The following is a 26,618-nucleotide window of genomic DNA, read 5'->3' on the forward strand; positions in this document are numbered from 1 at the left end:
TGTCAAGTGTCTGAGGCAGGACTTGAACTCAGGTCCTCCTGAATCCAGGGCTGGTGCTCTATCCACTGCACCACCTAGCTGCCCCTAATTCAATATTTCTTGATAACCCAATTGTTCAATCCATGATCAACATCAATCAATAGTTGATTATGGGGCAGCTAGGTGGTGCAGTGGATAGAGCACCAGCCCTGGAGTCAGGAGGACCTGAGTTCAAATCCAGCCTCAGACACTTGACACTTACTGGCTGTGTGACCCTGGGCAAGTCACTTAACCCCAATCGCCTCACCAAAAAAAAAAAAAAAAACACCAAAAACAAATAAAAAGAAATAGGTGAATAGTTGATTTAATATAGCTGTTCTTATAGTGCACCTCCTCCCCAAGCCTTTCAGAGGGTTCACAAGGTTAAAATGATTTTCATAATACTAGGACAGTTTAATTTCGAATATAGTAAACATCAACAGAATCACATAAACAATAGCTGGGGGGGGGGGGTCCTCAGTAACTTTTAAACCTGTAAGAATTGCTAACAACCCAACAACTGACTTGCTGTGTTTATTCATTACATGGAAGCAATTCAGTCCTGACCAAAAAAAAAAAAAAAGGTTATTGTGGGGTTCATCACTCGTGCTGGAATTCTGATAATTGCTAGTGGACGTTTAAAAGATAAAGAGTGCACATAACAGATGTAAAACAGTAGACTTAAAGGAGGAAGTGGACTTAAATAAATACCAAACAAACATGCGGGACTACATAATTCTCATTCAAGTTGGCTTAAACAGAAATCTCAAGATGACAAATACCCTCTTTACCACGACCCTCTCAGTGAAGCCTGATACCAGAGTTTAGAGACAAATAACGTGGTCTCTCGGATGACATTCTCTTACACCAATTTCCTCCCCACTCCGACCCCAAATTAGTCTAGCAAGTTCCCCTTGGGCTCTCAGGTGCTACGGCAGCTTTCCAGCCCTCCTCCTCCTCCCCGCACAGCCGGCGACCCGCAGCGCAGCGGGGAGCGGTGACAGCCCCGAAGCTCTTCCCTGGAGCTCACGTTTTCCCAACAGGCTGAAAGCTGATACTTCGGCGCGATGCGGACGGGGAAAGAGTGCAGGCGAGGAAGCTGGGGCGGCCGAGGGGGACCCCGAGAGCCGCGACAGCTCCAGTCCCAGCCTGGCCCCACCTCCAACCCCTGGCAACACCCGAGGGGCCTCGGCCCGGGGATGTAAACATTCCCTCCCCGCCTCCCCCGGGCTCCTCGCTCCGCACCCGGCCCGGCCGCCGCGGACACGTACCCTCGGAGGTAAGGCGGGAGAAAGGCTTGAGGAGCTCGGCGAAGCTGAGGTGGTTGCGGCGGGTGAGACGCTCGGCCTCGTCGCTGCACAGCGCGGCCACGCAGGGCACGAACGAGTCTGGGATCAGCTCCTGCACCGACTGCACGCACTGAGCCATCGCGGCCGCGCCGCCGCCGCTGCGGCGGACAGCGACCCCCGCGACTGCCTCCGCCCGGGCCCAGCCGGGCGGGGCCGCTCACCAGAGCCCGGAGAGGAAGGAGCCGCCCCGACTGCCGCCGCCACCTAGATTGTCGCGACCCCCGCGTTGGCCCCGCCGCCCCTCACATCACCCGCGGGGCAAGTGGGACCCCGAGAATCGCCGCTCAGTCCTCCACCCCGCGGCCCCTCGGTCACCGCCCGACAGCAGCCTCCATGTTGAGGCCGAACCCTGATCGACCGGCAGTACCAGTCCCGGCAGCCCCCGCGCTCGTCCCTCACGTGACTGGGTCAAAGACGGAGAAATGAGAAGTAGGAGGGGTGGACTGGGAGGGGAGCCGGAAGCCGAGTGGGGACCGGGTAGAATTGAGTCGGGTGGGCGGGGCTGTTGTGAGATGGGGAGGGGGAGTGGCGGGGGAAAGAAAGCGGCGTGAGCATGCGCCTTGTGGCGAAGCTGTCACATTCGGAGTTGGAAAGCTTGGCCCAGCTGGATTCCAGGAGCGAGAACGCGGACCGTGATTAAGTTTGTGGGGCGGATCATAAGGGGGAGGAGCGCGCGCTCCTTTGAGGCCCAGCTGTCTGGTGACGCAAACGCACCGAGCGCCCGAGGGGCAGCAAGTTACTTACTTCCTCCGCAGCTGTTTTGCAACTGTTTGCATTCTTTCCTGACGTTGTGTTCCCTGGCCCCCATGGTTTACACCCTGTCATTTGCAAAAAAACTTTGACCCAGTTTACCTGAAATTAATCCAAGCTATGCAGATTTCATTTGGCTTTGAGCCTTTCTTAGAAGGAACTAGGACAAGTTCCACTCTGATCACCAGAGAGCAAGAACTTAGGATGTTTGGATAAAATACAGGCGTGAACTGGAGAAGAATGGGTATTTAGGGCAGTAGTATACTCGAATGGTGATGATCAACTCTTCTTCAATAGTTGAGGAAGGTTTTAAGGTCCCGGCATGTACCTACCCCCTTTTCCATTTAAGACTGCTAGGGACTGGCTTAATGATGAAGTCTCACTCATTCATCCATTTAGTGTTTTGAAAATTAGTAATATGTAGTAATAGCACTCTAGGAATGGATAGAAATCTCTGGTCTCCAAAGAGCTTTCATTTCATGGAAATTAGTCATTTCTCACATTTCTACAAAACAGAACCACAAATGCCAAAACAAGAATCAAGCAGTTTTACTTTTTTTAACTTTTTTTTTAAACTATTACTTCTACTGAAAGTTTGAAGGTACCTCTCTCATAGGCTAGTTTCTGGGAACAGGATAAAACAGTTCTCAAATCATGTCATTACCTCTTCATGCCCTGTAACACAAGGAAAGATGAGGTATTTGTGCCTATGTGCCAAGCACTGCTAAATTCAGGGAATAAAAATTAAAAGCAAAATAAAAATAAAAGCAAAACAAAAACAGTCTCGGGGCAGCTAGGTGGCCCAGAGGATAAAACACTGGCCCTGGATTCAGGAGGACCTGAGTTCACATATGACTTCAGACACTTGACACTTAGTAGCTGTGTGACCCTGGGCAACTCATTTAACCCTCATTACCCCACAACAAAAACAAAAAACAAAAACCAAACAAAATAAACAAGTTCCTTGAGGAACTTAAATATACTTAGTATAAAGACACAAGGGTGGGTGCATACTTTCTGACCAACCCACTGAAGCATTTAAATTTGTCAAGACTGAAATTATGATTTTGATCTATGAATAGACGGTATCAGCAATGACTCTGAAATCTTAGAAGGAAGAAAATATTGATGGCTACTGTGAGGGAAAAAAATCATCCTCTTCTCAATAATTCTCAGGAACTGAACAGGAATGTGACAAAGTCTCTTTATTTTCTTCTCACGAGAAGGAGGCACCCTAGTGTGCAGCTAGTGGGTGCCCAGAAAGGGGGCTGACAGGCCCTGTTTTATACCCTAGTCCCTAACGCATGGACCCTCCCCTTTTTCATCACTGGCTCGATTACTCAAGGGTTACAATCTGTGTGCAAAAACTAGCTAATCAGAATGCAGTTTTCCCACCCCTCTTCCTTGTATGGGCATAACTCAGGAGTGGACTTTATACTTCCTCATATGAACACAACTCTGGAATGGACCTTATTGAGACCAGGGCTCCTTGAACCATGTGACCCTGCTAGCCTGATGGGGAGGAGGGGAACCGAGACCTTTGTCCTACAAACAGGTCAGAAGTATGACTGACTATTATATCCACATTGAAAGGAGACAACTACCCATTTTCTCACAGCTACCACTATTTTATCATGATGGCCTGAACATTAAGAATTGTCAAACCCCTCATCTACTTGAAAAAGTATGGGGATGAGGGGCAGCTAGGTGGCACAGTAGATAAAGCACCGGCCCTGGATTCAGGAGGACCTGAGTTCAAATGCAGCCTCAGCTCAGACACTTGACACTTACTAGCTGTGTGACCCTGGGCAAGTCACTTAACCCCAATTGCCTCACCCCCTCCCCCCCAAAAAAAGTATGGGGATAGTTAGGAATATTCTGGCTCCAATTCCAAGGTAAACAGTTGAAGCAATGAAGTCATTGAAGTGAAAACCCAGGTGAATGTTGCCTTACGCCCATAAAATAATAGTTATGTGGACCTACAGAAGTTGTTTTTGGCCCAGCACTAAAGGAGTTGAAGTCCTGACAAAGATAGACCTGGAAAGACTTGAGCCTTATACTGAAATGTCTCAAGTTGAGGAGACCCATTGTAGAGTCAGATCAGAACTAGCTTTCTTACTATTCAGACAGTTCTGTTATAACTTAATATGGGGTAGCTAGGTGGCCCAGTGGATAGGGCACTGGCCCTGAAGGTAGGAGGACCTGAGTTCAAATGTGATCTCAAGACACTTACTAGCTGTGTGACCCTAAGCAAGTCACATAACCCTAATTGCCTTAAACATCTCCAGTCATCTTGATATTTATCCTGCCAGTCGACCCAGATGACTCCAGGCAAGAAAGTAAGTTGAGTGACCTTGCACAGCCTTCCCTCCCCTAAATCCAATTCACTGCAAGTCATGACATCATCCCAATGTCATGGTCATCTTCGAGAAGGAAGGACAACAACTATAACTTGACATATGTGTATTTCCATATGTATATATGTTGCCTGTGTGTATGTATGTGTGTGTGTGTGTTCCATAACATGGTACCATGTAAAATCACGCAATTAAAAACCACAGGGGACAGCTAGGTGGCACAGTGGATAGAGCACCAGCCCTGGAGTCAGGAGTACCTGAGTTCAAATCCGACCTCAGACACTTAACACTTACTAGCTGTGTGACCCTGGACAAGTCACTTAACCCCAATTGCCTCACTAAAAAACAAACAAACAAACAAACAAAAAAACCCACAGTGCTTATGGAGAAAATGGGGCTTAAGCACGCAACTCTTAAAAATATCAATAATACATTTTTTAAAAGATAGAACCTAATAAAAACAGCACAATTCTAAATGGTAAATAAATACTATAAAAAATCAAAGCGGCAATCTGAGTTTCTAAGCCTTGGGAACTTAGGCGGGAGACCATGGTGGAAGGGGTTGGGGGAGTGTGAAGGGATGCAGACCAGCTCTGGTCATAGCTCCTGCTGCACCAGAAGATATACAATAAATCTGGCACTTTACCTTGAAAAAGACCTGATGGAGGGGGCAGCTAGGTGGCGAAGTGGATAGAGCACTGGCCCTGGATTCAGGAAGACCTGAGTTCAGGTCCAGCCTCAGACACTTAACACTTACTAGCTGTGTTACCCTGGGCAAGTCACTTAACCCTCATTGCCCCACAAAAAAAAAAAAAAAAAGACCTGATGGATAGAGCACCAGCCCTGGAGTCAGGAGGACCTCTGGCCTCAGACACTTGACACTTACTAGCTATGTGACCCTGGGCAAGTCACTTAACCCCAATTGCCTCACCCCCCCACCCAAAAAAAGAAAAAAAAAAAAAGACCTGAAATTTGCTTATGGAAGTGGTCCCCAAAAGGGTTTCTTGCAGCTTATGAGTTACTGTAAAATGGTACCGTTTTCTGAATTTTTGCTATTTCTCAGAAGAAATCTCAAAGAAGAAAATTCAAAATTCTCATTATGTTCAGAATAATCTCTAAAATATTAATTATGTTGGAACAAATTTGCATTTTTCAAAACATCCATTATAGCAGAACTGCCTATATGTATGTCTAAGCAAAGTGAAACGAAGTTGTAGGAAGCATGAATATCACAATAGAATATAGTTCCTCAACACTCAACTGCCATGATTTCTGACAGAAGTGGATCATAGTATGAACCCTGTACAGTTTTTATGGATATAGAAATGAGGTCTCTGACTTTAACAATGAGAAACCAGATGGCAGCAGCAAGTAGACTCTGTGACATATAGATGACTAGGCCACAGATAATATAAATAATGAGCTAGCTCTATCACTCCATTTTGCAGATTTAAAAAATTGAAAATATTTTATACATCATTATACAAGTGGGGGAAAAAAGACTGAGAAGAAAGAGAATAACTATCTTCAAGTATCTGAAGGACCACTATGAGGACGAAAGATTATGACTTATTCTGATGAACCTCAGAAAGCAAAAATGGGGGCAATAGGTAGAAATTTCAGAGAAGCAAACACAAGCTCAACGTAAAGAAAAGTTCCTAACAATTAGAGATATCCAAAAGTGAAATGTGTTGCCATTAGAGATAATGGGACTCCCTTTTTTGGGAGGCCTTCAAGGGGAGGCTGTCAGTACTTCTGTAAGATAGATTCCTATTTATATATGAGTTGGATTAGATAGCCTCTTCAATCCCTACCAAATTTAGGTGTCTGTGATTCACCAGCCAACACATTGGGAACTTTCTTCTAGATTTCTTGACATGGTGCTTGTGCCAGTAGACAGAAGAATGTGCTGAAATCATCTTCTAACCAAGAACGGCTTGGAAGGTCAGAAGGAGAGAGCTGCTGTGCTAATACAGGAGTTGAGCCCAACCCCTCAGTAACACCTCTCCTCTGAAACAACCATCATCCTGGTTATATCATCATCATACACTTAAGACTATTGCAATAACTGGTTGGTCTACCTGACTCAACTCTCTCCTTACCCTAATCCACTCTACACTCAGATATCAAAATTATTCTCTTACAATGCAAGTCTGGGGGCAGCTAGGTGGCACAGTGGATAGAGCAATGGCCCTGGAGTCAGGAGTACCTGAGTTCAAATCCGGACTCAGACACTTGACACTCACTAGCTGTGTGACCCTAGGCAAGTCACTTAACCCCAATTGCCTCACTAAAAAAAAAAAAACCCAAAAAACAAAAATAACAATGCAAGTCTGATCCTATCACACACCACATTCAATAAATTCCAGGGTCTCCATATTGCCTCTGTTAGGCTCTCAAAGCCCTTTAAAAACCAAACCCCTTCCTACCTTTCTAGTTTTCTTATACCTTACTCCCCTCCACATATGCTGTGATCCAGTGACACTGGCCTCCTTGCTAATCTTGGCACAAAACACTCAATCTCCCTACTCAGCATTTTCACAGGCTGTTCCCAATGCCTGGAATTCTCTCTCCTCCTCATCTTTTTGCTCCCCTGGTTTCTTTCTCAGGTAAAATCCCACCTACTGTAAGGAGTCTTTCCTGGTCCTCCTTAATCTTTGTGCTTTCCCTTTGAGACTACCCCCCAATTTATCTTGAATATATCTTGTGTATACACAGTAATTTGAATTTCGTGTCCCCTGTTAGACTACGAGCTCCTTGAGAGCAGGAATTTGGCTTTCTTTGTATCCCTAGTGCTTAGCACAGTGCCTGGAATATACTTTATATTTAAATGTTAGTTGACTTACAGCCCCAAACCCGGGCAAAATGGCACCTAAGACAGCAGTTATGACTGTTTAGGGCCATAAGAGATGGCTTACTTCTTATCTCTACCCAACCTTCAATAAAGTCTATATAAGAAAACCCATCATAAGTATGTTCCAATGGTCAAGTATCATGAATCCTTAGAACCCAATAGCATGGACTAAGCTCTGTGTGTGTGTGTGTGTGTGTGTGTGTGTGTGTGTGTGTGTGTGTGTGTGTGTGTGTGTGTGTGTCTGAGAGAGAGAGACAGACAGAGAGAGAGAGAAGGAGAGAGAGAGAATGGGTCTGTATGTGTTGAGGGGGAGAGAGAGATTTTGGCCATCTGCCAAGACATCTTATAAATCTGAAATTCAGTGATGCTGGTGTCAGTAGACACAGAAGCACTCAGGGCAAGGCAAAGTCATACTTTATCTAGAAACTATCCTCAATGCCAGAACAAAAGATTTCATCAGTGGGGCAGCAAGGACTCGGGATGTGGTGAATTATCTTGCCCAGGGAACTTTAAGTCCTGCTCCTTTAAAGATGGAGAAACCATCCCAGATGTAGTCACAAAAACTCAAGAATCTGGGTCAAACACTTGAATTTTCAAAAATGAGAAAAGTTGAAAAGCACTACAACTGATACTAAAATATTTGAAAATTAAAAACAAGTCCTAAAATTTTATTAATGTCCCGTCTAAATTTAGAAAGCCATATGTAGAGGTTTTGTTGTTGTTGTTGTTGTTGTTGCAACCATATCAGTACAAATCTGTCTTTGTATGATCAAATTTCAGCATGTCTAAAAGCTTCAAGGTAAAGCTTCCAATTTTAGCAAATTTACCTGTTGTGGTTAATTAAGTCCAAGGGTGGAGGAAGGGAATCTGTCTACAAACAAATGCTGGAGTGACTCAGAAGCTTTCTAAAAGCTCTAAGGCATAAGCATTTCCTCAGAGGGAGGATGCAATGGGGAAATGAGCCAGCACTAAATGCAACTCTATAGCAGCTAACATATCATTAAAAACGGGTCTAATAACATAGTCTAAAGAAGGTTAATAGAGCTTTTAGGCAAGAAGGCTTCCTCAAGAGATGGTGTATTCCTTTCCCTTCAATCTATATCCTGTCCCAAAACATCTGAACTTTCTGTAGCATCTATTTCCCCCAAACCATCTTTCTTTCCAAAGTTTCCATAATTATTATCAAGGCTATTACCATCCTCCCAGTCATTCTGGCTTACAACTTGAACTTAGAGCCTCAACTTCTTATTTTCAGTTTCCAGTAATCATTTCAATTGCAAGTGTTACTTTATAGAACTAGATGTAATAACAAAACTCATTTGGAGGAACAAAAGGCCTAGGATTTCAAAGGAAATAATGTAAAAAAAAAAGGAGTAAGGAAGAAGGAACTTCACTTTTAGACACCAAATTATTCAATACATGACAGAAACAAGCCTATCAGAGCATGTACTCTGGCTCCATGGGGATAGATATGTACGTGCCCTTCGGGGAAGGAGACAGAAGTAATGCTAGAGCTGAGCACACACTGGGGCCATTTCCAGTGATACATGTACTTAGCCCCTTGCAAAAGAACATGTTCAATTAGAAGCTTTTGGGTACCGCCCTTGTGCTTTTCCCCATTCCTGTAACTGGGGGCTGTGTCAAAAACAGACCAAACTGCTTTTGAATTTTCCCAGCAATTCCTGGCAGTCTTGTTCAGGGAAACTGATGTCAAAGAAAAAATAATTAATATTAATGATAAACTCTGCATTTAGGTTCAAGTCTGCCAGAAACAATTTTATTTAATCTAACAATAATTTAATATTCAAGTATTTCTAGTTTGGAGAGAGAGATGTCTAAACCCCCATCCCTTTTTATCTCTATCCCAAGATAATTTATGAGGCATCATTTATTGGAATCTTGAACAAGGAAAAGATGTGTTAAAATATAGTTCGGGTTAACATTCCATAATACCCAAACAACAAAGTCACCATCCTATTTTCTTCTGGACCACTCTCCTTGATAGATCAAAGGGACTATGCCTAGAGATCAATATCTTCTTTCAAAGATTCAGAATCTTTTTTAATAGGAGGTAGAGAGAGCCTTCCTTTTGGGGGGGGGGGCGGGTTGTTTGTTTTGCAGGGCAATAAAGGTCAAGTGACTTGCCCAGGGTCACACAGTAAGTGTCAAGTGTCTGAGGCCAGATATGAACTCAATTTCCTCCTGAATCCAGGGCCAGTGCTTTATCCACTGTGCCACCTAGCTGCCCCAGAGAGCCTTCCTTTCAATGGAAGAGGCCACTCCCCTTAACTGGGTTCTAGTGCCAATCTTTTCAGGGAAAGAGAAGGCAACAATTTGATAAAGACTTGTAAAATGATAAAAATCTTTTTAAATGATAATAGCTAGTATTTATACAGTGCCTACTATGTTCTAAACACTAAGCTAAACCTTTACAAATAAGATAATATTTGTAAAAAAAAAAGTACTTAGCACAGTGCCTGGCACATTGTAGGTACTGTATAAATGCTTATTCCTTCCTTCACTCACTCATTTGATCCTCACAATAGCTGTGGGAGGTAAGTGCTATTATTATCCCTGTTTTACAGTTGAAGAAACTTAGGCAAACAGGTTAAGTGACTTGCCAAAAACTGGACAGCTAGTAAGTGTCTGAAGCCAGATTTGAACTTAGGTCTTCCAGAATACAGGCCCAGCACTCTTTTCACATGCCTTTAATCAATTTCATTATTCACTTTCCTCAAGGAAAAAAAAATCTCTAGAAAATTTTAGGCTGGAGAAATATTATTTCTTAATTTTTCTAAAGAAAGGCTTAGGCTGGGGAAATATTTCTTGATCATTCTAAGGAAAATTTAAAGAGGAAAATGTAAATATACTTCTGCAATGAGTAGTAAGAGCAGTCCACTTAATGGGCTTTAAAAGAAGAAAGAACTTTTGCAATCACTTCTCTTTTGAGCCTTTGGCTTGGCACTTCAACAAGTATTCCTTAGACTTATGTCCATGGGAGGAAAGTGAGTTGTCTTCTCCTCCAGAGAAGGCTGTGGTAGCTACAAGCATATGGCAGGAAGTGCATGTTTTTGCCTAGACATTGTTTGGGGCAAACTGTCTCAGTTTAACCAAATGACTCGAGGAGACCACCAAGTCAAGCAGAGACAAATTTATTACATTCCAGCAGGAATGGGCAAACTCAATGACTGAGTCACAATAGCTAATACATGCCTTGACCTTTTATAGGAATGTTGGTCAGGGGAGAAATCCCCACACACACTAGGGTGAGCTCACAATCTAACATCCAATCCTGTCTCACCCAGGGTGCATGTTTAGCTCGTGATCAATGTATGGAGACATGCATACGTGTTCCAGGAACAAGGGGGAAAAGGGGAGGGGGAACAAGGTCAAACCGAAGGAAGAGGGAATAGGGGAGTGACAGTCAGATGTTTCACATCTCACAGTTCCCACTGACTCCCCTTTCCCAGCCCCTATCTCTAAAGATATTCAACTTGAATAACAGGAAGAGTCACTCAGGTGTTTCAGCATTATTTTGTAGTAGTGTTAATTTTAGAAGGATGACAGGGTTAAAATTTATCTTCAGCTATGTTGGGAAATCAAAGAAATAGAATAAAGAATAAAAGAATAATCCATTGTTGGGACCCTAGGGTCAAGGGGATTCTGCTCTGAGAAAAAGAGACATGTCATTTAACAACTGGTCTCAACTTAATTGCCGCATCCTGTGCTGAGCCCTGTCCTTTCTTCTTGAGTACCGAGTATTGAATTGGTGGGCAAACTCCCCGACCCACTCAACAGGGACTGGGGTTCTGACACATGATGGATTCCAGATAAAACTAATATGTAGCTGACAAGTGGGGAGACTGAGCAGAAGTAAAAATACTGTTAATTGGCAATAAAACTTAAAGGAGACAGTGAGAATTTGACAAGCAATAAACTTTTAAACTAACTATACTGGGGCAGGGCTGGGTATCTTCCAGACCCTATCCTCAGAGTTTAATCTGACTCAAATCCATAATCATCTCATACAACATCAAGTTCTTGATTGCCTTTGCATTTCTTTCCTTGAAAACTGCAGCTACTTTAGGAGGTCAATTGTTTGGGAATTCCAGAGCTGAGTTCTGGTTGCCCACCATGAAGAAAAGATAAATGAATCACCCCGAGACTACATAGAGCACTTACAGAGGTAAGGGACTTGAGTGCAGAAGAGTGAGTCAAAAGTCAAACATTTAATAAGGCCTACTCCATACAAGGGACTGTGCTAAGCTCTATACAAATATTGTCTTACTGGATCCTCATAACCGTAGCAATTAGGTGCTATTATTATCCCCATCTTACAGTTGAGGAAACTGAGGCAGAGGTTAAGTGACTTGCCTAGGGTCACACAGCTACTACCATCTGAGGCCAGATTTGGACTCAAGTCCTCCTGACTCCAGGTCTATCTACTGTGCTACCTAGCACCAGAATTTCTGGGAAAGCTCAGAGGGATTACCCTAGAGGAAGAAGCTCGGTGGTGTTCCAGCTGATGAGAGCTCTGTGCTCTCTGACTGAAGGCTTTATCATTGTCTCAAGAAATTCATCTTCCTGCCGGGTGGAATCAAATTTGAAACACACCTCCTCAGTATCCCCTGACCCTGCGACCACTCTTTCTTTTCAATTGAAGAAAATGGAGAATGAACATTGGTGAAGCATCCCAGATCCTTGACTTAAGGAGGGGGCCTGGGACAGCCATCTCATCATTCTTCACCAGGCAGTAGAACTTCATCCCCCCACCCCAGGAACCCCCACTCTCCTCTTTCTTCTCTGCCTTTTCAGCTTCTTTTTATGTTTTCTCCCCATTGAATCATGAGTCCCTTGAGAGCAGGGACTCTTTGGCCTTTCTTTGTATCTCCATTACTTAGCAAGTACCTGGCAAGTAGTGAGTGTGAAAATTAAATATTGAACCTTTGATTTTATATTTATTTATGCTTATATTATATTATAAATATTGATTTTATATTTTATTTCTCTATATAATTTATTCTATTCTGTAACCTTATTCTGTATTCTAACAGACTGAAGACAATTCTCTGCCTCATGAGTTCAAAAGTTGAGTCTTCCTCTCTCACAGTTAAAGCCAAAGTTTATTCTCTTTATTGACCACTTTAAAAAAAAAACCAGGAGTCAAGTTTAGAGGTTCAGCACCCTCAAAAAACATTTTCACCCTAAGGGAATCATCTCAGCATCACCTGCAAAATCATTTTGTGCCATGGAAGCTTGTTATCCCTCCTAATTTCATCTCCCGAGAAACTCCATAACATTTGTATGTTATCCTTGAGAGCACACAAACTGGTCTAATCTTTGCTTATCCTTGTCCAGTAAAAGGTGGTCTTATCTCATTCTCAGGCACCAGTGAGTCTACTATCCCTAATCCAATATTAGTAGCCTCAGGATGCAGCTGGGTCCCATAAATCCATAAAGCATTCCTCTAAGACAGAGAGGGATGGTCTGGGTCCCATTCGTGTGTAAGCCCCTTCTTAACCTTAATATTACCAATCATGATCCCTTACCCCCATGATACTGCCAACCCTGTAACAAATTGTATGATTTCCTCACCTGTTCCTTTCTGTTCTCTTTTTCCATGCCTATGAAAAAGGAGTTGGGTAGCTAGGTGGCGCAGTGGATAGGGCACCGGCCCTGGATTCAGGAGGACCTGAGTTCAAATTCGGCCTCAGACACTTGACACTTAACTAGCTGTGTGACCCTGGGCAAGTCACTTAACCCTCATTGCCCTGCAAAAAAAAAGGAGTTGAATCTTCAGTTCTTTGTCTTGTGGCTAAACTGAGACAATCATTAGACCTGCTTTATTAATAGGTTCACCCCCTATAGACAAACTATTATATTGCTCAGAGAAAAATTGCCTCATAGAGCATTTTGTTGAATTTCACTCCCTAAAAGACCCTTAATCGATGTTAACCGCTCTCCAACCCATGGAGAGTGGAAGACAGACTGCAACTGAATGTCCTGAGAAGAACATAGGACTGAGCAAACTACCCGCCCAGGCAGCAACAGCATAACCTTCCATCTCCATAACCTATTCAACATCCTGAACTCGCTGTACCATAGAAATCTTAAATTCAACATGTCCAAAACTGAATTCATTATCTTTCCCCTAAAATTCTTCCCTCTTCCTAACTTCCTTATTAGTGTGAAGGGTGGCAAGCTAGGTGTCGCCCTGGATAGAGCACTGGCCCTGAAGTTGGGAGGACCTGAGTTCAAATCTCACCTTAAACACTAGCTGTGTGACCCAAGGCCTAGTCACTTATCCCCAATTTCCTCAGAACATCCAGGGCCATCTCCAGTCATCCTGATGTATATCTTGCCACTGGACCCAGATGACTCTGGAGGAGAAAATGAGGTTGGTGACCTTGTATAGCCCTCCTGCACTTAAATCCAATTCAGTGCAAGTCATGACATCACCTCCCAATTTCATGGTTCTCTTCAAAAAGGAAGGACAAACAACAACAACAATTAGTATTGAGGACACCACCATCCTCCCAGTCACCCAGACTCACAATCTAGGTGTCATCCTTAATTCTTCTCTCTCATTCCTGCCCCCCACCCATATCCAATCAGTTGCCAAGTCCTGTTGCTTCTACCTTCCCAGTATCTCATGTATGTACTCCTTTCTTATGATACTGCCATCACTCTGCTGCAGTCCCTCATCACCTTAAATTGGGACTATTACAGTAGTCTATTGATTGGTCTCTGTACCTTTTCTTTTGTCACTGCAGTACATTTGATTTTCAGCTGTCAGACTTATCATCTTAAAACATGGGCATGATGATGTAACACTATTTACCCAAATCATTAAACTTCTGTGGCTCATGGGTCAAACAACAAATCATAAAAACAATCAATAATTTCATCGGAGAATGACAATAATGAGACAATATACCAAAATTTAACTATATACCAATAAACCTGACAACTTAAATGAAATGGATAAATATGTAGAAAGATATAAATTAGGGGAAGCTAAGTGGCGCAGTGGATAGAGCGCCAGCCCTGGATTCAGAGGACCTGAGTTCAAATCCGGCCTCAGACACTTGACACTTACTAGCTGTGTGACCCTGGGCAAGTCACTTAATCCTCATTGCCCCACAAAAAAAAAAGAAAGAAAGAAAGATATAAATTGCCCAGATTAACAGAAGAGGAAATGAAATATTTAACCCCATTTTAGAAAAAGAAATTGAATAAGATATTAATGAATGGGGCAGCTAGGTGGCACAGTGGATAGAGCACCAGCCCTGGAGTCAGGAGGACCTGAGTTCAAATCTGGCCTCAGACACTTGAGAACTTACTGGCTGTGTGACCCTGGGCAAGTCACTTAACCCCAATTGCCTCACCAAAAAAAAAAAAAAAGAAAAAAGACATCAATGAACTCCCTAAGGAAAAAAATCTCAGGGTCAGATGGATTTACAAGTGAATTCTACTAAACATTTAAAGAACAATTAATCCTAATATTATATAAACTATTTGGAAAAATGAATGAAGGAGTCCTATCAAATTTCTTTGATGATGCAAATATGGTGCTGATACCTAAACCAGGAAGAGCCAAAAGAAAGAAAACTATAGATCAATTTCTCCTGCAAAACAAAAAAACAAACAAACCAAAAAAAACCATGTAATTGGGAGGAAATGATAAGTGTTATTTATCTAAAACCATCAGCAAGCATTATATGTAATGAGAATAAGCTAGAAGCTTTCCCAATAAGATTGGAGTAAAACAAGGATGCCCATTATCACTGCTATTATTCAATATCGTACTAGAAATATTAGCTTTAGCAATGAGAGAAGAAAAAGAAATTGAAGGAATTAGAATAGGCCATGAGGAAACAAAACAATCACTTTTTGCAGATCATATGATGGTATACTTAGAGAATCAACTAAAAATAATACTTGAAATAATTCACAATGTTAGCAATGTTGCAGAATATAAAATAACCCCAAATAAATCGTCAATTTCTATATATTACCAACAAAGTCCAGCAGCAAGAGATAGAAAGAGAAATTCTATTCAATAGAATTCTATATAATATAAAATATCTGGGAGTCTACCTGCCAAGACAAAACCAGGAACTATATGAACACAATTATAAAACACTTTTCACACAAATCAAATCAAAATCTAAACAACTGGGAAAAAATATAAATTGCTTATGGGTAGCCCAAGATAATATAATCAAAACGACAATTCTCCCTAAATTAAATTACTTATTTAATGCCATACCAATCAAACTACCAAAAATTATTTTGTAGAGCTAGGAAAAAAAATAACAAAATTCATCTGGAAGAACAAAAGGTCAAAAATATCAAAGAAATTAATGAAAAAAATGCAAAGAAAGGTAGCCTAGCTGCACCAGAGCTAAATCTATATTATAAAATAGCAATCATAAAAACTGTTTGGTACTAGTTAAAAAATAGAATGGTGGTTCAGGGGGATAAGTTAGGTACACCAGATGGAGTAGTAAATGTCTATAGTAATCTACTGTTTGATAAACTCAAAGACTAACTTCTGTAATAAAAACTCACTATATGACAAAAACTGCTGGGAAAACTGGAAAATAGTATGGCAGAAATGAAGCATAGGCCAACATCATATACCATATACCAAGATAAAATAAAAATAGGCACATGATTGAGACATAAAGAGTGATACCATTAGCAAATAGGAGAGGAAGGAATAGTTTACCTGTCAGAACTAGGGAGAAGGGAAGAATTTATGATCAAACAAGAGATGGCATTATGAAATAAAAAATGGATAATTTTGATCACATCGAATTAAAAAGGTTTTGCACAAACAAAACAAACACAATTAATATTAGAAGAAAAGCAGAAAGCTGGGAAACCATTTTTAAAGCCAGCGTTTCTAAGAAAGACCTCATTTCTAAATATATAGGGAACTGAGTCAAATTTATAAGAATACAAGTCATTCGGGGGCAGTTAGGTGGCGCAGTGGATAAAGCACCGGCCCTGAATTCAGGAGGACCTAAGTTCAAATCCAGCCTCAGACACTTGACACTTAACTAACTGTGTGACCCTGGGCAAGTCACTTAACCCTCATTGCCCTGCAAAAGAGAGAGAGAGAGAGAGAGAGAGAGAGAGAGAATACAAGTCATTCTCCAATTGAGAAATGGCCAAAGGATATAAACAGGCAGTTTTCAGATGAAGAAATTAAAGCTATCTATAGTCACATGAAAAAAAATGTTCTAAATCACTATTGATTAGAGAAATGCAAATTAAACCAATTCTGAGGTGCCACCTCACACCTAGCAGATTGGCTAATATAAAAGAAAAGGAAAATGATCAATGTTGGAGTTGCGGGAAAATTTAAACACTAATGCATTGTTGATGGAGTTGTGAACTAATTCAACCATTCTGGAGAACAATTTGAAACTATGCCCCAAGGACTATAGGGCTGTGCATAGCCTTTGACACTACTAGGTCTGTATCCCAAAGAGATCACAAAAACAGGAAAAGGACCCACATGTACCAAAATATTTATAGCAGCTCTCTTTGTGGTGGCAAAGAATTGGAAACTGAGGGGATGCCCATCAATTGGGGAATGGCTAAACAAGTTGTGATATATGAATGTAATGGGATATTATTGTGCTATAAGAAATGATGAGCAGGCAGATTTCACAAAAACCTGGAAAAACTTACATGAACTGATGCTGAGTGAAGTGAACAGAACCAGGAGAACATTGTACACAGTAACAGCAACATTGTGTAATGATCAACTGTAATAGACTTAGCTCTTCTCAGCAATACAGTGATCCAAGAAAATTCCAAAAGACTCATGATGGAAAATGCTCTCCACATCCACAAAAAGAATCTGAATGAAGATCAAGCATTTTTGTTGTTTCTTTGTTTTTTCTTTCTTGTGGTTTTTCCTTTTTTGTCCTGATTCTTCTCTCACATCAAAACTAATATGGAAATATGTTCAACATGATTGTGTATATATAACCTATATCAGATTGGTTGCTGTCTTGTGAAGGAGGGGAGGGAAGGGAAGGAGGGAGAAAAATTTGGAACTCAAAATCTTACAAAAATATACATGTATCTGAGCATGTAATTGGAAAAAATAAATTACTATTAAGTAGGGGGAGGGGTGGGGAAGAATCTCACACAGGATAGGCAGTTTGTGTGGGTTCTGACCCAAATTGTTAGAGGGCACATCTACATCAATAAAAGCACATTTAGATAAAAAACAAAAACACAAAAACTTCTATGTCTCCCTATCATCTCTAGGACTAAATTGGTATTTACATCCTCTCTCCCACCTTTCCAGTTTTCATATACCTTACTCACTCCCATATATTCTTCTTCTTCTTCTTCTTCTTCTTTTGGTGAGGCAATTGGGGTTAAGTGACTTGCTCAGGGTCACACAGCTAGTAAGTGTCAAGTGTCTGAGGTCGGATTTGAACTCAAGTACTCCTGACTCCAGGGCTGGTGTTCTATCCACTGTGCCATCTAGCTGTCCCACCTAGGTTTTTCTTAACTGTTTTGCCTTGTTACAAGTGAAAGTTCAGTGGAAGTGAGCCGGCATTGGGAAATGACAACTATGTAAAAATACACACAAGCAGCATCAATAGGAAACTTTCTTCTTTGTTTTTTGAACTTATAGGCCATGCCAGACTAGCCTCATTTCATTTTCTGACAGGTTTAGTATACTAATGGATCAGGAGAATATTTTAGATATACTTTACCCAGATTTTAGTAAATATTTCATAAAATCTCTCCTATTTTCTTGTATAAAAGATGGAGAGATGTGGACCAGATGTAGACTAATTGCATACAGTTAGTTGGATTTGGGACTAAATAAATTACTAGACCTAAAAATAGTCATAAATGATTCAACTTCTGCTTAGAGAGAGGTCACTAATAGTATGCTCCAGGAACCGGGGCTTGACCTTGTGCTGTTCAACATTTTTGTCAGTAATTTGAACGTGGGCATAGATGGCAGGTTTATCAAATGACACAAGAGACAACTAACACATTAGACGGCAGAGCTAGAATCCAAAAAAATCTTGATAGGCTGAAATAAATACAATAAGACTTAATAGAGTAAATGTAAAATCTAAGCTTGGATTTTAAAAGATCAACTCTAAATATAAGTGGAAGAGGAAGGGCTAGTTTATCTGAAAAATACTTGAGAATTTTAGTTGACCATAAGGTCAATATGAGTCAACATTATGATATGGCAAACCCCCTCAAAATGCAATCTTGGGCTTCATTAAGAAATATAGTGGGGGCAGCTAGATGGCGCAGTGGATAGGGCACCGACCCTGGATTCAGGAGTACCTGAGTTCAAATTCAGCCTCAGACACTTAACACTTACTAGCTGTGTGACCCTGGGCAAGTCACTTAACCCCAATTGCCTCACTAAAAAAAAAGAAAAAGAAAAAGAAATATAGTGACTAGGACTAGAAAGACTAATTCTGTAGCATGCTGCCATATTACTCTTCTGCTGAAGAAGCTCCAGGGACTCCCTCTTGCCTTTAGGATAAAATATAGTCTCCTTAGTTTGGTTTTCAAAGTCTTTCACACTCTGCTTTCACTCTACTTTTCCAGGATTCTTGCACATCATTCTCCTTCATGAATTCAAACTCCTGCCAAAGTGACCCATTTGCTGTTCCTTTACTTGACATGCCATCTCCTATTTTCATGCTTTTGTGTAGAGTATGCTCCATACCAGGAATTCCTACTTTCTTTCAAAGCTCAACTTGTGTCATTTTTATGAGACCTATCATATTCCTTCCCAGAAATTGCTATATTTTGTGTATCTCTTGTCTTTGGGCAGTTGCACACACACCACCCCCCTTGAGATATTACAATGGAATATCTGAAAGCCCAGGAAAGAAAGTTCCCTTCACCAAAATCCTTGGCATAGTCAAATGGTTCAACATCAGAAATGGATATGGTTTTGTCAGTGGAAATTACATTAAAGATGCATTACCATCTACTTTGCTGATGTATTCAAAGGACCAGGGAGCTTTCTGTCTGACTTCAGCTGAAATCTCCTCTATGTGTTCTATAACAGGGGTTCTTGGAAGCAGGGTGTCTTCCTTTGCGATTTTTTTCCTCAGCACATAGTAAATGCTTTTTCCTCCTTGCTTCCTAAGATCTGTTAGCAAATAAAAAAGGAGAAAAGCTACATCTGGAATGTTTTTCCACTTATCAGGGGAGAAAAAAACTGAGTAAGATGCAAACTTTGGTCTAGTTGCAGGAAAAGAGAGGGGAAGTCTTGTTTGTGTCTGCATTTCCTATGCTCTTCCTACTACGTTCTTAGAAGCAGCCTGTTCTAGTGGGTTTGTAGTCAGAGAACATTAATTTGGACTTCAGCTTTGAAACTTACTAACTTCTATGTCAACACAAGCAATTTCTCATCTAAAATAAGGAATATTAATATTCACATGATCAGCCTCATAAGAGTGCCATGAAGAAAATTATTTATAAACTTTAGAGTGGTATGTAAACATGTATTAGTCCAGCCTAGTTAAATCACATGTAAGAATCTAACAAAAATTACTTTCCCTCTTATCATTTTTATAGCTTGCTCTTCATCTCCCCATGAAGAATGAAGGCAAAATCTTACCTTCTGCATGTGTGTTCCACTCTGCCACATTTCAAGGTCCTTAATATAATATATGATAATATAATGTACTTTAAAAATCTGGTTTTTAAAAAATTATTTCTATTTATTTTGAATTTAACAAACATAAAATAAAATTAGTGTTTCCATATATAAAGTAGAACTAAAAAGAGATTGTACATGAAACTGAAAGTCCATCATGTACAGGTAACTTTTCCTTTTAAGGATATATTTTTCTTTTTGGAAACTCTATCATCAACCCTTTCTTCTTTTCCTTCCCCCCTCCCCCACCAAGGCTGAAAAAAAAAAAGAAAAACAAAACCTTGGTAACAAATGTGCATAGTCAAGCTAAACAAATCCTCCCTATAACTATGTCTCATTCCATACCTTCAGTCTATCACCTCTCTCTCAGAAGATGAATAGCAAGGTACAATGGTTGGTTATTGCATTGATCCAAGTTCTTAAGTTTAGGGCTGGTTTTTCAGGGGGAAAAATCCTGCCCTTTTAGCAAAAGAAAATTGCTTCCTACTCCCACAGAGTATTATAGCACATAAGAGATGCATACTAAATGCTTGTATAGTTGTACAATTATAGAATGGGATTGAGTCCGGTCACATGATTACTGCTAACCTCCTTTCCAAAGAAAGCTCCCTAGTCCTTTGAATGCATTAGCAAAGTAGATGGTAATGCATCTCTAATGCCATTTCTGCTAATAAAACTATATCTACTCATCATTCTACAAGATGAAATCAACTCTGAATCTCTCACCTCCTCATATTATTTACCACCTAGATGCATGACTTCTTTATACCTCTTCCACCCCCGTGTCAAGTAACTTCTCCCCTCCTTTTTAGATTCTTTTCATATGTTGTCTTCCCCATTAGAATGTGAGCTTCTTGGAGGAAGGGACTGTCTTAGGTCTTTCTTTGCATCCTCAGTGTTTAGCACAGTGGCACTTAATAAACATTTATTGATTGGCTCTACACCATACTACCTCAATAAGGCATCAATCAATAATTCATTCAATCAATGAACATTACTGGTTGTGATAATATTAGCAGAATAGGTTTAACTTAAATAGCACTTTAAAGTGGAAGTGCTTTTTGAACGTACCAGCTTTATAATTTATCAAAGAGGTACTGGGGCAGCTAGGTGGCAAAGTGGATAGAGCAACGGCCCTGGATTCAGGAGGACCTGAGTTCAAATCTGGCCTCAGATACTTGACACTTACTAGCTGTGTGACCCTGGGCAAGTCACTTAACCCCAATTGCCTCACACACACACACAAAAAAGAGGTACCACATGGTTAGTGGACTGGAACCAGTTTCAGTTTCAGATGTCTACATATTCTCAAGTCTATGGGGAGATTGTATCAGCAGAGCTCACTGCACATGCTCAAAAGGTCTTGGCTCATTAGCCAGTACCCTGTTACACATACAATCAAAGCAACTAATGCTATTTTATTTCAATGTTATTCTGTGCTACAAAAAGGAGCCTTCACTAATTCTGAACAGGTTTGGCCCAACCTGGTCTACTCCCACTCTCAATCTGATGTTATGTTTATAAACTCATGTACTTTATGATAATTATTGTTAATTAATTGTATGTTATTTAAATTATTGGGGGACTAGGCTGGGTTTTCTAAAATATTTCTAAATTATATATTAATGGCTATTGCACCAGTTTTTTAGTAAGCATTTATTATTAATTAATATCACATATTATTAAAGTACTGACAGCGTGTCTCCCTGACTTCCCCACTAGTCACAGGTTTACAGGCCTAAATAATTACATAACCAGCATATTGAGCCAAGAGGGTAAGTAGAAGGCCTGTGGAGAGTAAAAGAGAGTCCAGTGAAGAAGAGAGCAACCCCCTTGTGGCCCAGTCATTTTAGCCTCTTTTTTTTTTGTTGTTGTTGTTTTTGTGGGGCAATGGGGGTTAAGTGACTTGCCCAGGGTCACACAGCTAGTAAGTGTCAAGTATTTGAGGCCGGATATGAACTCAGGTCCTCCTGAATCCAGGGCTGGTGCTTTATCCACTGCTCCATCTAGCTGCCCCCTAGTCTCTTCTTGGTAGAGGTCGATCACCATACATTGATCTAAGCTAATTGGTTAGCATCATTCAGCTCCTTTGATTGACATGACTTGGGGGTGGTCTAGAGATCAAATTCAAACCATCTAGGTGAGCTTCTTCCCCTAGCTAATCAGAAGAATCGATCTGCATTCCTTTTGTTAAGGTGAACTCATCCAAGGCAGGTTTCTAGTGTGAGAGAGCATCAAAGACTAATGTTTGTGTTTCTCCTAGAAATCCATTATTAACAATTATTTTCTTTTTTGTTTGTTTTGTTTCTTTTGGGGGGGGGGTTGTTTGTTTTATTGGTTTGGGTTGGGTTTTTTTTTTGGTAGGGCAATGAAGGCTAAGTGACTTGCCCAAGGTTACACAGCTAGTAAGTGTCAAGTGTCTGAGGCCACATTTGAACTCAGGTCCTCCTGAATCCAGGGTCATTGCCTTATCCACCGTGCCACCTAGCTGCCCCATTAATAATTATTTTCTCACAATTGTTCTACTTTGTATTAGTCCTCTGTCTCAAAGTCCATTGGTATAGGACTCTCTCTTTATTGGTAGAGATGAAAGTCCTGCCCTACATGTGGGATAGGGTGAAGTGGTGAGAGGCAAGAGAACAGTATTCTTTGTCAATCCCTTTTGGGGTTCTCCAAGTAAGAGTTCCCTGTGAGTCCTCCTTCAGGACACTTCAGGACCAGTCCCCTTTGGGATAGGTCAAGTTCTAAGTCTTTTTCAAGCATAGTGTCCCTTCAGAATCTTCTGGCTTCCAGATTCAAAAGAGAAGATGGAAGAGGCCTACCTCACTTTAGTTTTCTGAAGGAAAAGACTAGAAAGAAATGAGAGGAGTTGGAAATCTCCATCAAGTCCTTATTTCTAGGTTGCTCCACAACAGGGAGTTTCCCCTTGGATGAAAATGAGGTTTCACTCTTAGGTAGACTGAGTTATCTTGCTTCCAATAAGAGATTTCCTTCACTCTGTATTGTCTGAAATTTATTCACCTATGTTTACCTTTTCTGATTTCTGTTTTGCTATCATTTAGATAAATGGGATTCTTTGCTATTAGCTATGTATATTCATTGTGGAACTGGTATTTGGGGAGAAAGGGGTCAAGCCTTGATCAAGCTTGGGGTTCCTTGACAAAATGATCAGTAATTAGATGGACCCAATCATATCTCCTAAACGAATAATATTTAAGGGAGCAGAAACATCAAAAACCCCTCTCTGTGAAGAGAGAAGAGTTGTGACCTCTAGCCCCAACCTCCTATTTCTCTTCTAGCAGAAATGAAAAGTCTCCCTTGGAGAAGGGGGTGGAGGGAGAAGAGAAGATGTCAATCTGCCTCCCTTTGAATCACACAAGGATAGCCCCCACCACATGTGCAGCTTCACTATATATGTGGATGTCACTCCTTTTTTGTTACATATTCAAAAACAGCATGTTGAGGTTATCACTTGCCCAGAAAAGGAGTTCTGCTCAGAGCTTCCCTGTCTCCATGTAGGGCAAAGCTATCTATATCTGAAGTGCAGAGAAGCCAAACCATGCTGCTGCCTGGTTAAAAGAAAAACCCAAGGGGACAGCTAGGTGGTGCAGTAGATAAAGAACTGGCCCTGGATTTAGGAGGATCTGAGTTCAAATTTGACCTCTGACACTTGACACTTACTGGCTGTGTGACCCTGGAGAAGTCACTTGACCCTCATTGCCCCACAAAACAAACAAAAGAAAAACCCAAAGAAAAGGAGCCCCCGGGGCAGCTAGGTGGAGCAGTGGATAGAGCACTGGCCCTGGAGCCAGGAGTACCTGAGTTCAAATTTGGCCTCAGACACTTAACACTTACTAGCTGTGTGACCCTGGGCAAGTCACTTAACTCCAATTGCCTCACTAAAAAAAAAAAAAGAAAAGGAGCCCCTGAACCCCACCCCTCTAACTACAGTTAGTCAAGCAGAGGCTAGATAGCTATCAGGCCTGCTGTAGAAAGACAATATAAGATAGGGGAAAGAGAACTGGATTTGGAGTCAGAAAATCTAGTTTTCAATCTCACCTCAAACACTTCCTGTATGACACAACTTCTCAGAACTTCACATATAAAGTTCTTCCTCATATATTAAATGAACACTTGAAATACCTTCCTTGAATTGCTGTTATGAGGGACACTCTTTGCAAACCTTAAAGCTCTAAACAAATCTGAATCTTTCTATTACTATTATTATTATTACTACTACTGCTATTATTACTGTATATGTTGGGAGATTCAACTACAATGACTCCTAAAGTCACTGAGGAGGCTATGAGGTACAGTGGTAAGAACACTGACTCTGGAACCCACTTGACCTGGGTTCAAGTATCCCCTTCTCTGATAATTTCTGTGTGATATGACAAGTCACTTGACCTTCCTATGCCTCATTTTCCTCACCTGTAAAATAAGGGGGTTGGTCTGTCTGGACTCTTGGGTTCTTTTTATCTCTATATCTATGATAGTCTGATTTCTAGAAGCTACCCTTAATCTACAGAAACCTCAACTTGCAATAATACACACATCCTTTCATGTCCTGACCTCTTAGATTTCCCCCTCCGGTTCTATAGTAGAGGATATAGGTGAGTGATGACTTCAAAAATGGAAGATTTAGCTTCAGGTCCTGGGCACACATACCTCTTGAAGTTGAAAAGTTCTGAGAAGGGGCAGTTAGGTGGCGCAGTGGATAAAGCACTGGCCCTGAATTCAGGAGTACCTGAGTTCAAATCCAGCCTCAGACACTTTGACACTTACTAGCTGTGTGACCCTGAGCAAGTCACTTAACCCCCCATTGCCCTGCAAAAAAAAAAAAAAAGTTCTGAGAACTGAATTTTCAAACTGGTACTTTAAAAGTTTCTGAATGTCAGTGATTTTTTGCTACTTTAATTAACACTAAAACTTTGTCACTTTTGGAAACTATTCATATTCATGTTGGTCCAAACAATTACTTTTTATTATCCAATGTCTTTTTGGATGATTAAAGCTCATGTGGTATTATTGAAAAAGCACTTGACTGAAGTCAGAAAACTTGAGTTTGGGTCCCACTGGTGTCACTTTCAGTTTTGAGGCTTTGGACAAGTCATTTACCCTCTCTAAGCCTCTAGTTCCTCATGTGTAAAATAGGTATAGACAATAATGGTACTGCCCACCTCACATGGCTATTGTGAATATAAAATTGTATAATACATGGACACTGGGGGGCAGCTAGGTGGTGCAGTGGATAAAGCACTAGCCCTGGATTCAGGAGGATCTGAGTTCAAATCCAGCCTCAGACACTTGACACTTACCAGCTATGTGACCCTGGGCAAGTCACTTAACCCCCCATTGCCCTGCAAAAACAAAACAAAAACAATACATGGACACTTTGCAATTGCAAATTGCTTTGTAGATATGAGTTATAATTAAAAAGCTAGATAAATAGATGTAGTCCAGTTTCCTTGCACTCCAGATGTCAGTCATTTTAAATATTATTTTAGTTCTACTAAAATAAATAAGTGGGGCAGCTAGGTGGCGCAGTGGATAGAGCACTGGCCCTGGATTCAGGAGGACCTGAGTTCAAATCCGGCCTCAGACACTTGACACTTACTAGCTGTGTGACCCTGGACAAGTCACTTAACCCCAATTGCCTCACAAAAAACCCTAACACCAACACCAACCACAACAAAAAAGATTTAGTATGTGGCAATCTCAAGGCAGCCATTACTTTTTTTTTAAATGCTTGATGAGTATTTTTTAAAATAAAGCTATAATTTAATTTGTCTCCTCTTGCCCATCATAGGTATATTGTGTTTTTCTGTGATTTAATTTTACAGTTTTACAGAGTTTCATTTGTGTGGTAAGTTTTCATCACGGATGTATTATTTTTGTAATTCAGAAGCACGAAGTGTGTATTTGGAAGGTGTACTGTATAATTTTACCAATGAAGATTCTTGGTTAAAAAAAAAATTTTTACCTGAGATGTCTGTAAGAAATTTTGGGTTTCCTTGGGTCCTGGACCCCATAAAGATATTTATGTTTTGGGTTACCATACCCAGGTTTATGTTGTGTTCTCTGTGTTTTTTCAGCTTCTGCTCAAATTTTTTTTTGAATGTTTGCATTTATTGATATCCATTTTGAAAAAGATTGATCGGGGGCCGCTAGGTGGCACAGTGGATAGAGCACCAGCCCTGGAGTCAGGAGGACCTGAGTTCAAATCTGGCCTCAGACACTTGACACTTACTAGCTGTGTGACCCTGGACAAGTCACTTAACCCCAATTGCCTCACCCAAAAAAAAAAAAAAGAGAAAGATTGATCAACTGTATATATGTGATTTGTGTGTAGGTATGCTTGCCAAATTCCTATATAATGTAAACTTTCCAGGACCTTGAAGGGAGTGTGACCCCTTTTTTCCAGCTCTCTCTACCAAATGTATCAATAGCTAAAAGTATATCGATTAGTCGGAAAGAATTGTGGGGCATTCTCCTGAAAAAAGGGATTCCCCTTTGAAGAAGCAAACCTAGCAAAGGCTGACTCCTCCAGCAGATGGCAACATCAACTCAATGGAGAAACAGCAGAGAAGCAGCATGGAGAAGCAATGAGG

At 40.9% G+C, this 26,618-nt stretch overlaps 1 protein-coding gene across 3 annotated transcripts in view; it reads right to left on the reverse strand.

Annotated features, from left to right (window-relative positions):
• Window positions 1-1,772, reverse strand: part of TRAPPC8 (trafficking protein particle complex subunit 8) — a 141,183-nt gene extending 139,411 nt beyond the window's left edge. For 2 of the 3 annotated variants that reach the window (XM_043978484.1, XM_043978485.1), the window contains exon 1: window positions 1,290-1,772. In XM_043978484.1, the coding sequence (XP_043834419.1) occupies window positions 1,290-1,446 (157 nt within the window). In that variant the 5' untranslated portion in view covers window positions 1,447-1,772. The remainder of the gene's footprint in view (window positions 1-1,289) is intronic. The other variant, XM_043978486.1, reaches the window with a different exon arrangement.
• Between the last annotated feature and the right edge of the window lie 24,846 nt (window positions 1,773-26,618).

Source organism: Dromiciops gliroides, chromosome 1 (genome assembly GCF_019393635.1).
Source record: "Dromiciops gliroides isolate mDroGli1 chromosome 1, mDroGli1.pri, whole genome shotgun sequence".
NCBI lineage: Eukaryota > Metazoa > Chordata > Mammalia > Microbiotheria > Microbiotheriidae > Dromiciops > Dromiciops gliroides.